This window comes from Erythrolamprus reginae, chromosome 2 (genome assembly GCF_031021105.1).
Source record: "Erythrolamprus reginae isolate rEryReg1 chromosome 2, rEryReg1.hap1, whole genome shotgun sequence".
Classification (NCBI taxonomy): domain Eukaryota; kingdom Metazoa; phylum Chordata; class Lepidosauria; order Squamata; family Dipsadidae; genus Erythrolamprus; species Erythrolamprus reginae.
In genome coordinates, this window is record NC_091951.1 from 317167761 (window position 1) to 317185013 (window position 17253).

The window sequence follows — 17253 nt, forward strand, 5'->3', positions numbered from 1 at the left end:
TTGATTTATCTGAAATTAGAAAGCAAATTATGGACTCCACCATTCCTTCAGCAATGGAAGTCAGTGGTACATCCTTGGAATTTTCAGTTGAAGAAGCAGTAAAACAAGAGGTTCCTCTTTATTCAACTGAAACCAAAGACACTATCCCTGAGAAGGCAAGATTATTACCTTTTGTTAAAGAAGGAGAAAAGCAAGAAGAACATTTTGCAGGGCAATATTCAGAAAAGCAAGAAAAAGAACAATTATCAGAGAAGTCTTTAGGCAAAGAAAGGATGCCGGAGCAATTTAACAAGACAAAACCAGACCATCTACCCTTGCTATCTTTGGAGTCAGAAGTTCAAAAAAATGAATCTGCATCAGATTTAGCAGTAGTGAATGCTGAACCTGAAGTCATTGATTTAGCTGAAAGTAGAAATCAAACTATGGGCTCCACCATTCCTTCAGCAATGGAGGTCAATGGTACATCCTTGGAATTTTCAGTTGAAGAAGCAGTAAAACAAGAGGTTCCTCTTTATTCAACCGGAACCAAAGACACCATCCCTGGTAAGGCAAGATTACCACCTGTTAAAGAAGGAGAAAAGCAAGAAGAAGAACATTTTGCAGGGCAATATTCAGAAAAAGAGCAGTTAGAGGACAACATAACTACACCTTTTGAAACAAAGTTAAATCAGCTACCCTTGTTTGGTTGTTTGGACTACAAGTCTGAAGCTGACGAAACTGAACCAGCATCTCATATGCCAGCAAGGCCTGGTGAGTATGTATCATCTGATTTCACTGCAGTTACAGATCAAGCTATTCCTACTTCAGAAAAGGAAGTCAGTGGTACACCCTTCGAGCATGCAGTTAAAGAAGCAGACCAGGAAACAATTGCTCTGTATTCAACTGAAACGAAAGATGAAGAAGCAAGGTTACCATCTTCTGTTAAAGAAAGAGAAAAGCAAGAAGAACAGCTGGGAGGGCAATATTCAGAAAAAGAAAGGTTACAGGACAAATTAACTGCATCTACTGAACCAAAGTTCAGCCAATTACCTTTGTTTGGTTGTCAAGACCATAAATATGAAGATCATGAAACTGAACCTGTGTCTGATTTAGCAGCTCTTGGTGACGAGCCTGAAGTGTCAGACCTATTTGACATTAGAAATCAAGCTCTGGAATTTGAAATGTCTTCGCAAATGGAAGTCGGAGGTGAGCCCTTGGAGCATTCTGCTGGAGAAGCCAAGAAGCAAGAAGTTCCTGCTTATTCGACTAAAACCAAACATGCTGTCTCTGAAAAGACAGGATTGCCATCTTCTCTTAAAGAAGAACAAATGCAAGAAGAAGAACAGTTGGCAGGGCAATATTCAGAAAAGGAACAATTAGAGGACAAATTAATTACACCTTTTGAAAAGAAGGCAGACCAGCTACCCTTGCTTAGTTGCCCAGCCCCTAAATCTGAAGCTCATGAAACTGAACCTCCATCTCATTTAGCAGCACCTGAAGTGTCTGACTTAGCTGAAATCAAAAGTCCAACTATGGAATCCACAATTCCATCTCTAGCGGAAGTCAAAGGTGAACCCTTGGACCATTTGTTTGGAGAAGAATTTTCTTTTTATTCAACTGAAACCGAAAGTGCCATCCCTGAAAAATCAAAATTACCATCTTCTGTTAAAGAAGCAGAAAAGAAAGAAAAAGAACAGCTGGCAGAGGAATATAAAGAAGAGGAGCAGTTATGGAATAAATTAACCAAACCTTTTGAAAGAAAGGCAGAACAGCTACCCGTGTTTGAATGTTTGAAACCCAAATCCAAAGTTTACGAGTCTGAACCCATATCTGACTTAGCAGCTATGCATGGCAAATCTGAAGTGTGTGATTTAGCTGAAATTAGACATCAAACTATGGAATCTGAAATTCCTTTAGAAATGGAAGTCAGTGGTCCACCCTTGGAGCATTTTGATGGAGAAACCGAGAAGCAAACAGTCCCTCTTGAAATGAAAGAGGCCATCCCTGAAAAGGCGAGATTTGCATATTCTATTGGAGAAGGAGAAGAGCAAGATATAGAACAGTCGCCAGACAAAGCAAAGGCAGAGGATCAAACGCTTTCCCAAAGAAAGTCAGACTATCTTCCCTTGGTCCACAAATCAGAAGGGGAAGAAACTGAACTTGCACCTGATCTGGCTTCCACGACACAGGAAATCTGTAACACCGTGGAAGAACCCACTGGACTTTCAGAGTCTTTTTATACTATGGTTAAAGAAGAAGCCACAAAAGAAGAAAAATTGAAATCAGACTTGCCAAAACAAGCTGCTCAGACCCAGCCTTGTCTTTCAGAAGGAAAACATCTAAGAGACAAAACAGAGACTCCATTCGCCTCAACAGAACCTCTGGGTCCAGATTCTACACACACAGCTCCAAATGCACAGGAGGAAAAGGCTCAACAACATTCTGCAGCACGGTCAGAGTCGGAACATCTTGCAATCTCCAAATCCACAAAGTCGCTACATGGATGCGAAGAGGTATCGCTGCTTAGGGACAAAGTTACTGAGCCAGTCAACTCGTCAGAACAGTTGCAATCTACTCCATCTTTTCTTATGGCCAGTGTGGGAATTGATGGGACACAGCCACACTCACTAAAGGCTACTGGATCATGGTTGGAAGAGGCAGACTCTAATATACCCTGCCTGCCTCAGCAAATGAAAGAACCAAGCAATTCATCTGATTCTACTGAATTAACTTCTGTAACAGCAGAAGAATCACTTTCTGCTGGGTCTTTCCAAAATGCTGAAACAACAAAGGAAGAAAATCCATCCTTGTCATCCACAGAGGGTCTAGCAGAAGAATTAGTATCTAAATCAAAGGAGGCAGAAATTGGCACAGGTACAAAAACAGGGCAACTTTCCCCTACTGTATCTGCACAGCACTGGGGTGAAGCCCCTGTTCAAAGGCAAGAATTGCATTTAGAAAATCAGCTGCACCCCACTATGAAAGCACAGCCAGATGTTGAGAAACAAGCTAAGTCCTCTTGCGAAATAAGCGAAGATCAACCGAAGCAATTGCTAGAATCTGAATCCAGAGAGCATTTTATACAGCAGGATTCTACTGTTTCATCCCAGTTGGAAGGAACAACTGCTTTGCATTCTGCCAATGAAATGCACAAGGAAATTATGCAACCTGATAAACCTGTCATCAAGCCATTGCAACCTGATTCATTGCACCCTGGTTTTGAGCCACCAGAGACAGGTGCTGTGCAGCAGCACGCTCCCCAGCATTTATCACAAACACTTCTGCCCATAGAAGTGGATACGGTGCAGGTAGGAGAAGAAAAGGAGATAAATGGGACCCAGCTTCCTTTGCCCTCAACTAGGCAGGCTTTATCTCAGTCAGTTTATTCAACGGATGTGCAAGAAAATCAAGATATTTCAGGAACTGCAGCCAAAGATCCCGAACTAGTAAGCATGCAACTCAATAAAGCCGATGCAGGCCACTATGGCACTGCTGATCCAGAATCTGAGCACCTGGCAAAACATGCTGTTGAACTTATAACTACACAATCGGAGGCTCCTTCCACAAATGAGATCCATTTCATGCCTGAATTGGGAAAACGTTTAGATGAAGCTTTTCCCATTTCAAGCACAGAAGGAGAAGGCCTTCAAATGCCCGTGTCTGTGACAGCAGAGGCAGAAGATGAACAGCCAATATTATCTAAAAAAGATAGGGAAGAAACTGAATGCAGTGCACCCATAACTCCGACATCCAAATTAAAAGGTTCTGCTTCAGAAACACAGGGAAATCAAAATGATTTGTCTAAGACATTAAATGAGGCAGCTGGATCATCACCATTAATTTTATCATTTGTCCCTGATAAAATAAAGCCCCAGGCAATACTTACCGAATCAGTAGTAAGTTCACTACCAGCCTCACAGCAATCAAATGCAACTTCTTCAGAACTTATGGACAAAGTTGAAATAGAAGAAAATAATTTCCCTTCCCCTGAGTCTCAAGATGTATTGTCAGATTTACCATGCCTTACAACTTCCTCTATAGAAGAGGTCAGCAAAGAGCCACTGCATTCATCCATGACCATGAAAACTGAGTCTGAGGAATCCAGATCCATTCTAGATGATGCTACATCTGAAGAAAAAAATGAACAGTCTCCTGTTTCTGCAGCACAGTCTGCAGAACACCTTTTTGTTGAACCTATTTCATCTTGTTCTGTTCCTGAAAAAGAGAAACAAGTGCAGCCCCATTCAGGTCTCAATGAAGAATCAATAGATGTGGCTGTTAGGAAAGCAAACATTGAAGATGCACCATCTCATTTGCTTATTACTTCACATTCTGAAACCAAGAGCCAGGATAGCAAGCTATATGGTCCTGTGGCATTGCAATCAGAGCCGGAAAGTCTCACTTTATTGAATGCCACTGAATTGCAAGACGCTGCTTTAGATTCACTTTCCACCTTGCCTCAAGGAGTATTATATTGCCATGAAGAAAAAGAAGAGCAAAAACAAAGAACTTCTCAGATTGAATGTTCTAAAGGCCCGGATGCACCATTAAAAGATGACAATTTGTTGCAGCCAGTGAAGGAATCACAGCTGCAAGAACTTCAACTTTATTGTTCTGCAACTCTTCAAGATTCATCCCAATTGGCTGATATGAAACTCCAAGAACAAGCTGATTATCTGCCTAAAACTGAAGAGGTAGATTCTGGTGTTCCTGAATTATCACAGTTGATGGATGATGCAAAAAAACAAGATGTGCAGATAATGTGGTCTGAAGCTGCTCAAATAGAAGGTAAACCATCTGTTTTGTTAGAAAATGAAACGAAACCTGACCTGCATCCATCATTCACTGCATCCCTGGATACAAAACAGTCAGATTTTTCTTATTCAAAACAACCAGAGCTCTATTCATTGGAGGAACAAAATCTGACTTCTGAACAAGAACCACTCATTTCATCTCTTTTCACCAAGAAAGTGAAAGAGCCAGAAGAGAATTCATATCCATCTTTAGTCTCAACATCTTTATTGAGCCCATCCAACTCTGCTACCTTGGATCTGGAAAAGAAACAAGAAAATCAGCTTTGCACAACTGTAATAACAAAGGAGATGCCAGAAGAACCCATGTCCATTGCTGCATTCCTTCTTTCTGAGGCAAAGATGATAGAAACTTTCCCCCCACAGAGCTCAGAAAAAGAGAATTTAGATACCTCAGTTCCTTTGGGGGATGCTGACTCAATAATTGGTCCAACTGTCTTTTCTGAGAAAAATGCAACGGCAGAGAGGAAAACTGAGTTTTCTCCAACACATTTTGAATCAGAATTCCAGGTAGACAGAATCATTAGTACAGAACATCTTTCAAAAGCAGAAGAAACAAAACATTTGCCTACCGCAGAGGATACTTTGAAAGTGCCTGAAAACTATTTGAGTAAAGAGAAGGAATTCAAAGATCAAGAGAAATTGCAAGAAGCAGCCTTACCAGCTCCTAATCTTGATAAAAGAAAAGACATAGTTAATATTTCTGGAAGTTGTGAACTTGTGAAAACTAATGTTCCTGTCATTTCCTCTGTTGATAGAAATAAGCTTAAACTAGAGGCAGTAGAAACCATTTCATTGTTGGAAACAAAAGCATCTGATGATACCAGAGATGTGGTTGTTGATAAGGAACCTTCAGTCGACAAACTAAATAAACAATATACAGAGGACTTAAAGGTAGATCACCATGAAATGACAGAAAATGAATCAAAGGAACTTAGAAAAGTTAAGGATATTCAGGAAAGCACAGAAATTGAAGAGGTTTCTGTTATTCCAGAGAGCACGTATGATAATATTTATAATGTCGATGTGGATTATGTCAAAAAGGATACTTTGATTGAAAATACACCCTTCACCCAAGCAGAAAAAGAGAAGTCTGTTCAGGACATAGAGAGGCCATTTGATGATGTAGATAAGCAATATGTGGAAGTGACATATCCAGTAGCAAAATCAAAGGATATTTTGGAGCTGTCTTTATTAGAAAGAGAATTGAATGAAGCCTCTAATGAATTGATAGAAAAACAAAGTGCAACAGCTACCCATGAAGATATTTCAAAAACAGCAAATGAAGATAAAACAATTGAAGCTGTTAGGGATGATGACAAAAGCATAGAGCATGAGTTTAACTTAGCAAACACTAATGCAGTCTTATTTAATACTGAGAAAGATGAATTGTCTCGGTCTCCAGCTGCTTCCTTGCCAAAGACTGTAGTAGACTCTGAGGTTCTAGAGATGTCACCAGCCTTGGCATTTTTATGTAAAGATTTCTATGAAGAAGCAGGGGATGATTCTAAAACAGATAACCACAAATGGACAGAAGTGAAGGATATTGATCTGCCTTTTCATATCAGAGATCATATTCCAGATGATGGGATTAAAACACATCTGGAGAAGGAAATTCCTAGAGATTACATTCCAAGTACTGTGGAAGAATCCAAGAAAGAAGACATTTTAAGTGGTCAGTCTTTTAAAGAGGAAGAATCCAAGAAAGAAGACATTTTAAGTGGTCAGTCTTTTAAAGAGGAAGAATCCAAGAAAGAAGACATTTTAAGTGGTCAGTCTTTTAAAGTGGAAGCTTTAACCCAACCAAAAGTCACGGATCATTTTTACGAACAAAATGGAAAAAAGAATGAGTCTGAAGATATTCAACCTGGTCTATCTGTCCAACTGGAGGAATGTCTGAGTGATACACTTACAAATGGGGTAACCGAGATTGTGAGTGACATAAAAGTTAGGATTTGTCAGCCAACGCATGCAATTCCTTTCGGAAGAGAGTTCTATAGCTCAGGAGCCAGCAATGACGACAGTAGTCAGAGAAGAGAAGAAGAATCCTTATCGGATGACACAGGCCAGCAGGTACCAGAAGAAACAAGCGACGAGGAGTCCAGTCCAATACTTGATTATGCAGCAACTATATATCAGGCTGATTCATCTGGGCAAGGTGGATCAAGTAATGATGCTGGATATGCAGTCGTCCAAAGTCAAGAGTCTGAAATAAAAGTTCATGGAACGGATGAGGGTGAAGTTGTAAAGACTGCCGAAAAAAATGCAGAGTCTCTTGAAGGATTAGGTCAGGCTGAGAGGCAAAGTGAAAGTCAACTCGAAGATACGTATGTTTTAGCTGAGCCCCCAATGCAAGATACGAAAGTTTTAGATGACAAAGATCTTCCATGTTTGGACACCGAAGTGCAAAAACCCGAGAGCAGAATTGGAGAAAATAGTGCCCAGGGTCAAATACAGTATGATACCCCAGACCAGTTAGCAGCAGGAAGAAAATCTGATAACCAATTTGGGGAAGTTGACTATTCTCTTTTGTCACATGATTTTGACACCTACCCATTATACTCAATAAAAGAGGAAGAGGACAGTGACATTGACGAAGATCTAGCTGAGCTCTTAAACTATGAAGTGGTTACCCACGATGATGTCTTTCAGGAAGAAATCTCTTCAGAAATAGCTCATGAAGAATTGCTTTTTGATGATAAAGAATCCCTAGATGGCATTAGTGATACTTATGAATTTGTGAATGAAGGAGAAGCAAGAATGTACGCTGAAGAAAAGGTGGCTGAATCGCTTGATCTTGAAATGCTACAAAGAAATGTACCAGAATATGAATTTCTACAGAAAGAAGTTGATCAAACACATTTGGATACATACTGCTACCAGTGCAAATGTCCCATCTCCTCTGAGGATAAGCTCTTTGAGGAGCATAAAGACCATAATGTAGACGATTTGGGTACAGCTGTGACTGTGTTAAAGGTAAGACATTAAAAGTATGTAGTTATACTTCCGTTTATTCTCACACTGGCATATGTTAGTGTTTAACTAAAATAGACAAATGCAGCAATATATATCTAGTGCCCTCTAGATCAGTGTTTCCCAACCTTGGCAGCTTGAAGATATTTGGACTTTAACTCCCAGAATTCCCCAGCCAGTGAATGATGGCTGGGGAATTCTGGGAGTTGAAGTCCAGATATCTTCAAGTTGCCAAGGTTGGGAAACACTGCTCTAGATGTTTTGACCTTTAAGGCTCTGGACAATATGGCTATTGACGATATATTGAGGGAAAGAAAATCTGAGGGAACATTTTTGCATGATGAAGAAAGCAAACACTTATCAGTAATATAATACAAGCTCTTATTAAAATATGCTTATAGTTGGCTTGGAGAAACAACAGTTCTTTAAAAGCTCAGAAGCAATGGTGTATTTCTACAGATGGTTTTTTCCACAGAAATTTGAGGTTCTCTCTTTTTTTAATTGAGAAATGAAGACAGGTAAAAAAAGATAGGTAGTAATGGGAAACACTGGCTCTCACAGAATTAGAATCACACCGTGCTATTTTTTAATAAAATCAGAAAATCTCAGAATCTGATCCTAAGGGTTCTATGTAATTTCTGGGGTGATTCTTAGTTTAGAATGTGGCTTTCCCAGTTGTAACACTGTTGACCAAAAAATTTCAACCTTTCTCTGAACCTTTTAAACATAGTATATTTTTGGATGGACTACCATTACACATGTTTTACTTAGGTATCCCTTGGGAGACACTGGAATTTGCATCCTTTTGACTCTCAAAGGCAGCTCTTCAGAACAGAAAATGGATGGGAAAGATTTTGAAAACCAAGGGTCCTGTCTTGGGCAATTGCTCATGCTTTCTGTTAATGTAAACACACCCTTCGATACAATCCCAGATGGTAAGATGCTAACCATATTTATTTTTAGAAGGGTGACAGCATAATTGCAGAATGTTTCACCCAAAGGTTTGCTGTACTGTAGAATGCAATCCACAGGAAAACCTTCATGACCCAGATTGTTGGGGGCAATATGTTGATTCTGTAAACCTCTTAGAAAGGGCTGTAAAGCATTGTGAAGTGGTATTTATTTATTTATTTATTTATTTATTTATTTATTTATTTATTTATTTATTTATTTATTTATTTATTTATTTATTTATTTATTTATTTATTTATTTATTTATTTATTTATTTATTTATTTATTTATTTATTTATTTATTTATTTATTTATTTATTTATTAATTATTTGGATTTGTATGCCGCCCCTCTCCGAAGACTCGGGGCGGCTCACAACAAGTGGAACAAATCATAAATAATCCGACTAAATTTAAAATATTTGGAGATTTAAAAAAAACCCATATACTAACAGACACGCACACAAGCATACCATGTATAAATTAAACATGCCCAGGGGGAGATGTTTCAGTTCCCCCATGCCTGACGGCAAAGGTGGGTTTTAAGGAGTTTACGGAAGGCAGGAAGAGTAGGGGCAGTTCTCCGGGGGGAGCTGGTTCCAGAGGGCCGGTGCCGCCACAGAGAAGGCTCTTCCCCTGGGGCCCGCCAACCGACATTGTTTAGTTGACGGGACCCGGAGAAGGCCAACTCTGTGGGACCTAATCGGTCGCTGGGATTCGTGCGGCAGGAGGCGGTCTCGGAGATATTCTGGTCCAATGCCATGAAGGGCTTTAAAGGTCATAACCAACACTTTGAATTGTGACCGGAAACTGATCGGCAGCCAATGTATATACGTCTAAGTGCTATTGCTCTTGAAATTGTTATCTTCACTTCAATAGTTCAGATGTTAAATATGATATACCCTTCCTGCCTTTGAATTTGAATTATGAATTTGTTCATAATTTTCTGTGGATGTTTGATATGTATGAAAGATACTAAATTATCCATCCATCCATCCATCCATCCATCCATCCATTCCCCCATCCATCCATCCTTTTGATACATGTAAACTACCCCTGGAGTATTTTCTACCTGCACATCAAATACTATACTATACTGTAACACAGTAGTTTAACTGTAGTTTAACATAGCATAGTATAATAAAATATGAAAAGTCGAGTGATACCAAGAGAGAATTCTAGAAGTCCCAATCAGATGGCAGGTAGGTACTATGTTCAGCATATAATCATAGATTTCAGATATATTCTGATTTTATTGCAGAGACATAGCCTGGGCCTTCTCTTCCTTCCTTCCTTCCTTCCTTCCTTCCTTCCTTCCTTCCTTCCTTCCTCCCTCCCTCCCTTCCTTACTTAACAGTTAGAAAGATCACGCCACACACCAGCAGCAGAAGAACAAACTCCATGTAAACAGCAAAAGCTTGGACATTTTCAATTATTTACCTTAGTGCCCTCTCTGGCCTTCAATACCATTTTAAGAGTTTAGTGAAGTTCTTTAAGAGCTGAAATATGAATGGAGGATTTTTTAGCTGAATACCATGCTCTATTCTGTCCTGATTTATATAATAGCCTCACAAATTTGATGCCCCAGGGCAGATATACTTCCAAATCATGGGATGTTGACTAGAATTATGGGAGTTGCTCATATAAAAGGACCTAGCTTGAGACAAGGTAGCTTTTCCACATTACTGTGCTGGACGATAAGCAGCTGCTAAGAATATCAGCAGAATCATAGGCCTTGGAATTGTCCCTAAATTAGTTTCTTGAAAGTCAAAGTACCCAAGGACATTCTGTGACATCTGCCTTTAGCCCTGCAATTTATAAGTAGAGCCAGAAATGAATTCTAGCTCTGCAATAAAGTCTCCTTCCCGAGTATAGCTCCACCAGGCAGAAAGATCATTTAGACGGCATTTCTGCTTCATTTCTACTACTGTATTCATATGTGATCATATCCCTCTGTAAAAAAATGTACAGGTAACTGAAAATAACCATTTTAGTTTTTTGTCAATTACAGAATGTGCTCTGCACAAAAAGAATATAATAGAGTAGAGTAGAATAGAATAGAATAATTGGTGGACTGCTGCCGTAATGGCTAATTGTGTGCAGCTCCATGGCTCTGTAGCGCGAGTGAGGGATCGAGCGCAATTTTGCTTTCCATACCTGTGCAGGTAGCAAAATCCTGCACAGGGACATGTGTGTGTGTGTGTTTCTGTGAGGTTTTGCTACCTGCATAGGTGCAGGAAGCAAAATTGCGCTCAATCCCGCACTCGCGCTCCAGAGCCGCGGAGCTGCGGAGCTATGCACAATTAGCAGTTCCAGCAGCATCCCATCACTGAATAGAATGGAACAGAACAGAACAGAATAGAATAATTTATTGGTCAGGTGTGATTGGACACATAAGGATTTTTTCTTAGTGCATATGCTCTCAGTGTACATAATATATATATATAAACATATACATTTGCCAAGAATCATGAGCTTATCATACAAGAAGCATACAACATTTAATGATTGTCGTAGGGTACCAACAAGAAATCAGGAAACAATATTAATAAGCTAAGAGTGGTTGTTCTTTAAAATCAAATATTTCCACCTGAAACATATATTCATTGGAATATAACATTGCATTCTGCTGTATGCATTTTTATAATTCACGGGTGTTACTAATGTTATGTTTATTTTAAGAGCCTAATCTTCCTTTTAAGCAAATAGTGATATATGATTTCCATTAAGGTCAGTTTTTCTCAAATTATTTGGAGACAGAGGGTTAAATATTCTGTAGGAAGGTCAAGAAGGGAACCTGAAAAAATCCAACTTATTTCATGAGCATTGTCTCAATTATCTGAAGTGCAGTTTTATCACAGCGGAATTAGAGATGGACGAAAAGCAAGTCAAACAACGAAAGGACCAGGTATACCAGCAAAAGAGTTTTTTAAAAAGTTGAGATGGCAACTGCCTGTTCAAAACCCCACTTTGACAGACAATAAATAAATAAATATGAGAAAATAGCATTTATTTGATTAAACAGGATGCCTGCAATCTAAAGGAGCCACTTGCTGTGGCTAAAGGAGCCACTTGCAATGTTCTGCCCTTTTCCCTTCTATAGCCTCCCTCTAACTCAGTGGAGGGTTCTCAGTGGTTCTCAACCTCTCTAATGCCGTGACCCCTTAATAAAATTCCTCATGTTGTGTTGACCCCCAACCATAAGTCTAGCGCCAATTCTCCCAACACAGCTTTAAGCTGATTGGCAGGAAGGTCAGAGGGACATCCCCTCTGTAAACACCTGATTGGTCAGATTGTAAAAATATGCTCAAACTTGTAAACACACGAAGACTCTCCAAATAAAGGTGCAATCCAGGAAGTGTAACAAGATGAGCAACCTGTTGATCACACAATGTTATAATTGGGACTTTGCAATTGAATGCAATTTGATCATTATTCCTGTAGCAATAATGGTATAATGTGGAGGCAGAAGGACTATTTCAAGGAAGTGAATCCCGCTCAGAGTCATCTTGAATTCAGCGAGATTGGTAAAAAATAAATGTAATAATAATAAAGAAAGTGTAGACAAGTGCTTAAGAGGACATCCTGTATTCTCACTTGGAGTAGGGGTAGGGTTCTTTGGTTCCTGCTGTATGAAGTCCATCTTAAAGTTGCCCTGCTTGAGCCCCAGCTTATTAATATCTGCTGTGAGCCGCCCCGAGTCCTCGGAGAGGGGCGGCATACAAATCTAAATAATAAATAAATAAATAAATAAATAAATAAATAAATAAATAAATAAATTGAAGTGTGTCAAAACAGTGTGCATAGAAACAAGAGCTATATTAGCTCTTTATTTCCATTTAATTTTGTGAAGAGGGTGAAGGATTTTCATTTAAAAACAGAACTGAGGTGAAAGATCTGACCAATTATTGGATGTCAAGCACTGGTGGTTTGACAATGTCTTGTACTCAGCTAATGGCTGCTGGTTCATTGTGAAGTCTACAGCCTTGTAAACTTGTAAACATCCTGTGCTCAGAGCATCATAAATGTCCAAATAGATCCAAAAACTGTCAAAACAGTCCAGATCAATCTCTGGTGCATTTAAAAACTAGCTCTCTGACAGACCTTGGGCAATTGTTGGAAGTCAGATACTGTATAGGTTGGAAGGATTTGGCCCTTGGGCTTTGGTATATACATTTCTTACTTAATTGGTTGTATATAATTAAATGTACCATTACAAAACTGGGGGATTTCTGAGGCATTAATTTAAAATTAATAATTTTTGTGAATGAGAAGCAGAGGTATTATTTGGAGACACAAAGTTGGAAAAAAACAAGTTAAATAGACAAACGTTTTCAAGGAAGATGGAAGGAAGGAAGGAAGGAAGGAAGGAAGGGAAGAAATAAAGAAAAAATGACATAAAAGCACACATTTTAATTCTACTTTAATGGGGTTTATTTTCAGATAGATTCTTCATAACAATTTGCTTAAATCTCCTGATTTTGCATTTTGATTCAGGTGCTATGAAAATGCTACCCAACAAGACTGAAATAAACATCCCATCCAATAATAAGTCCAAGAAACAAGCATATAGGTCAATAACATGAAATAGAATATTTCATTCAAACCTCAATTCCATGGTGAGGATTTCAGGACTGTCAAAGAGCCTGTCTCTTACTGTGTGTCCGTGATGCAATGGTGGCTTTTGAGAAACCTTTCACGAAAACTTTAACAATTTTTAGCGTCTAATTCTATGCATGAGAACATTATTAGGCAATTATGATTTTAAATATATACATATCTTATCTCTTTCAGGGACAGTTGAATGGATTATTAGATGTTTTGCAACAAAGATCTTTGAAAATTGAAGGATGTGTCAGTGAAATAGAGGCTTTGTTTAATACTCTAGAGGTAGGTTGGGCAAGGAATCTGCTTAATGAGTGCCATCGTCTTAGTTAAGACAGAACTCGCTAGATTGCTTAGTCATGAGGCTTTTATCATGCCTCACAATGCAGGGCTCACACAGCCCTTAAAATCATCTTGTGGCTTGTTTATCTGTGATACGAACTAGCCAAAATTTTGTTAATTAGCTCACATATTGGGCAATATCTCTTTCTTCTTTGTTTATTGAACATGGTGCATATTTTATACACCACAATGCAAAAAAGGATTCAGATTACTTGGGATGAGTTCAAAACAATGAGTTCCGAACACTGGTAGTGAATAAATATCTTATGAAGAGAGAGGGAATTGGATTACTGTATTTTTAGCCTTGAGAAAAAAATGACAATGGGCTGTGGAAAGAAATTAATATTATCTTTCCTGGATTCGTATAACCTACTAAGTCATAATATAGTATCTTTGCTTTGGGTTTTTAATCAGTTCTGTGAACCAAGATTGTGATTTTCATACCTATTTATTAGATTTTAATACTATTGTAATCATATGTTTGGCAGTGATTTAAACAACCATGTATGTGAAGCTGTTCTTCATTGGATATACAGTATATTTCTATTAAGAATTTTGATTATATTAATAAAAACTAACACAAACTGAATTTTAAAAAATTAAAATAAAAAATAAAAGTTCCCAGGTCACATGGGATCCATCCTATAATAAGTGTAAACAGGTTTTGTGACACCATGTGTCCTCTATAATTAAAACAATTATCATCTTAAGATGTAATAACACATTTTGTTTCAACTTGATCAATTAGACCGGTTTTATATTCCTTCCTTTCCCTTTTTGTCTTTAGATCATTTAAATATTATCATAGAATTTGATTTCTCTTCTTTGTCCCATTGTACAGAGTTCTTCAAGGATTTATTATTTATTTATTTATTTATTTATTCATTCATTCATTCATTCATTCATTCATTCATTCATTCATTCATTCATTCATTCATTCATTCATTCATTCATTCATTCATTCATTTATTTATTTATTTATTTATTTATTTATTTATTTATTTATTTATTTATTTATTTATTTATTTATTTATTTATTTATTGGATTTGTATGCCACCTCTCTCCATAGACTAGGGGCGGCTATCAACAGTAACAAAAAACAGCATGTAAATCCAATACTAAAACAACTAAAAAAACCTTATTGTAAAACCAAACATCCATACATAATATAATATCTTTAATAATATCTTTCTGTAAATCCAATAAAGAAAAAAATGTCTTGGTTAATCATTTGTATTTCCCTTTTGAATTTTAAAACATCAGCCAATTTATTTTGTAGCTCCAGTGAAACATCCTTTTCCAAGTAATTTTTGGCCTGCCAATTGTACATTTACTTTTGGTATCAATGCTATCTTGTCAGAAAAACAAAATTGTTGTTCTACATCAGTCTTTTTTCAAATAAATATTTTAGACATAGTATTAAGCCCTTCTCCAAATGCCTAAAGACTTTCATGTAGAAGAAAACCATAACTACTATTATGTGGAAGTGCAAAATACAAGTGAGTACACAGGTTATGGTCATAAAAAGACCACATAGATGTATAGTGTGATCAGAGCACAGCCTGTTTTTTGGTATATAACATATATAAAAACAAAACATAACTTTGATTCCCCCACTATATATGGCATTTTATTTTTTTGACCACGCCTGGTAAGTCTCCCTTCATAACATGCAATATAATGATCTTCTTCATTGTAAAACCCATTGACAATAGAGCCAAACACCCAAGTTACATTGTGAGCACTTGTTTTGTTTGACTGTGCTCAACAGTGGCATATTATTTTGAAGATTTTTATCTGGAAAAGTAGCTTAGAAGTCTCAGCTCCTAAAAGAGAAACATTTACAAAGAAATTTCATTTAATGTATCATGCTGGAATATTATATTTGCTTCTGACCTCTATTCTTAGGACAACTGTAAGGAAAATGAGAAGTTATTAGAAGAGCAAAATGAAAATGTAGTAAAGATGGTATGTGATCACCATGAGAGAAAGTCACAGAATTTTGAAGAAGCAAAGAACACAAAAATGGAATATCTTTATGAACAGATGGTTAATTTTCAAGACTATATCGATACAGCAAAGGAGACACTAGAAATGATAATAAAGGAAACTGAGGAAATTGATGATTTTTCTTTCCTAAAGGTAAGTAGTGCAAAACTATATTAAGTTCCCAAAGTTTGGAGTCAAGGGGGAAAAAAGTCTATAATTGATATTCTTTTCTACATAGCTCTTCATGGAAATAGGTTGGTTGTTATTTATCAGCAGGCTCAGGATTGGGCTAGATTTTTGAGGCTTCAATCCTATACATTAACTGAGGAATTCAATCCTTTGAAGACATTGGCGTTTAATTTTGAAATAATATTCATAGGATTTTTGTCATGAGATAGCTTGAGTGGGAGCGATAACGCTTAAAATTCTCTGTCAGATACATCAAATTAAGGAAACTTTGTAACAGTCTCCATCTCTTTAATATTCTCCCGGGTTTCTTTTATGTTGTACTTGCATACTTCCTAAAAGCACTGATGGGACTATCCTGGACTTAACTTCCAAATCCATTAAGGACAGACATTTTCAAAGTGCTGAGGGAGACTGGAAGTCCCTATTTTTATTTTATTGTATCTTGATATACATCAAGTTATAGGAAGTTGAACAACCAGCTCTTAAGTGCAGCCAGAACAATCTGGAGCTGAACACGGTTAAAACCGTAGACATGAGAGTGGATTTTAGGAGGAGTTCTCCTATTCTACCACTATTTATTTTATTTTATTTTATTTTATTTTATTTTATTTTATTTTATTTTATTTTATTTTATTTTATTTTATTTTATTTTATTTTATTTTATTTTATTTTATTTTATTTTATTTTATTTTATTTTATTTTATTTTATTTTATTTTATTTTATTTTATTTTATTTTATTTTATTTTATTTTATTTTATTTTATTTTATTTTATTTATTTTATTTTATTTTTATTTTTATTTTTATTTTATTTTATTTTATTTTATTTATTTTATTTTATTTTTATTTTTATTTTTATTTTTATTTTATTTTATTTTATTTTATTTTATTTTATTTTATTTTATTTTATTTTATTTTATTTTATTTTATTTTATTTTATTTTATTTATTTATTTTATTTATTTTATTTTATTTTATTTTAATTTATTTTATTTTATTTTATTTTTATTTTTTATTTTAATTTATTTTAATTTATTTTAATTTATTTTAATTTATTTTAATTTATTTTAATTTATTTTAATTTATTTTAATTTATTTTAATTTATTTTAATTTATTTTAATTTATTTTAATTTATTTTAATTTATTTTAATTTATTTTAATTTATTTTAATTTATTTATCTACCTACCTACCTATCTATCTATCTATCTATCTATCTATCTATCTATCTATCTATCTATCTATCTATTTATTAGATTTGTATGCAGCCCCTCTCCACAGACTCAGGGCGGCTCAGAACAACAATAAAACAGTGTACAATGAACAAATCTAATATTTAAAAAATATCTAAAAACCCATTATTTTAAAAACATACAACACAAGCTTACCATACATAAAACTATATAATCCTGTGGGA

The 17253-nt window shown here is 36.2% G+C and overlaps 1 protein-coding gene across 1 annotated transcript in view; it reads left to right on the top strand.

Moving 5' to 3' along the window:
* CMYA5 (cardiomyopathy associated 5) overlaps positions 1 to 17253 on the top strand; it is an 88920-nt gene that overhangs the window by 22189 nt on the left and 49478 nt on the right. Inside the window, exons 3-6 of the mRNA XM_070743234.1 lie at positions 241 to 6510; positions 6583 to 7766; positions 13508 to 13603; positions 15570 to 15803. Of these exons, the coding sequence (XP_070599335.1) occupies positions 241 to 6510; positions 6583 to 7766; positions 13508 to 13603; positions 15570 to 15803 (7784 nt within the window). The remainder of the gene's footprint in view (positions 1 to 240; positions 6511 to 6582; positions 7767 to 13507; positions 13604 to 15569; positions 15804 to 17253) is intronic.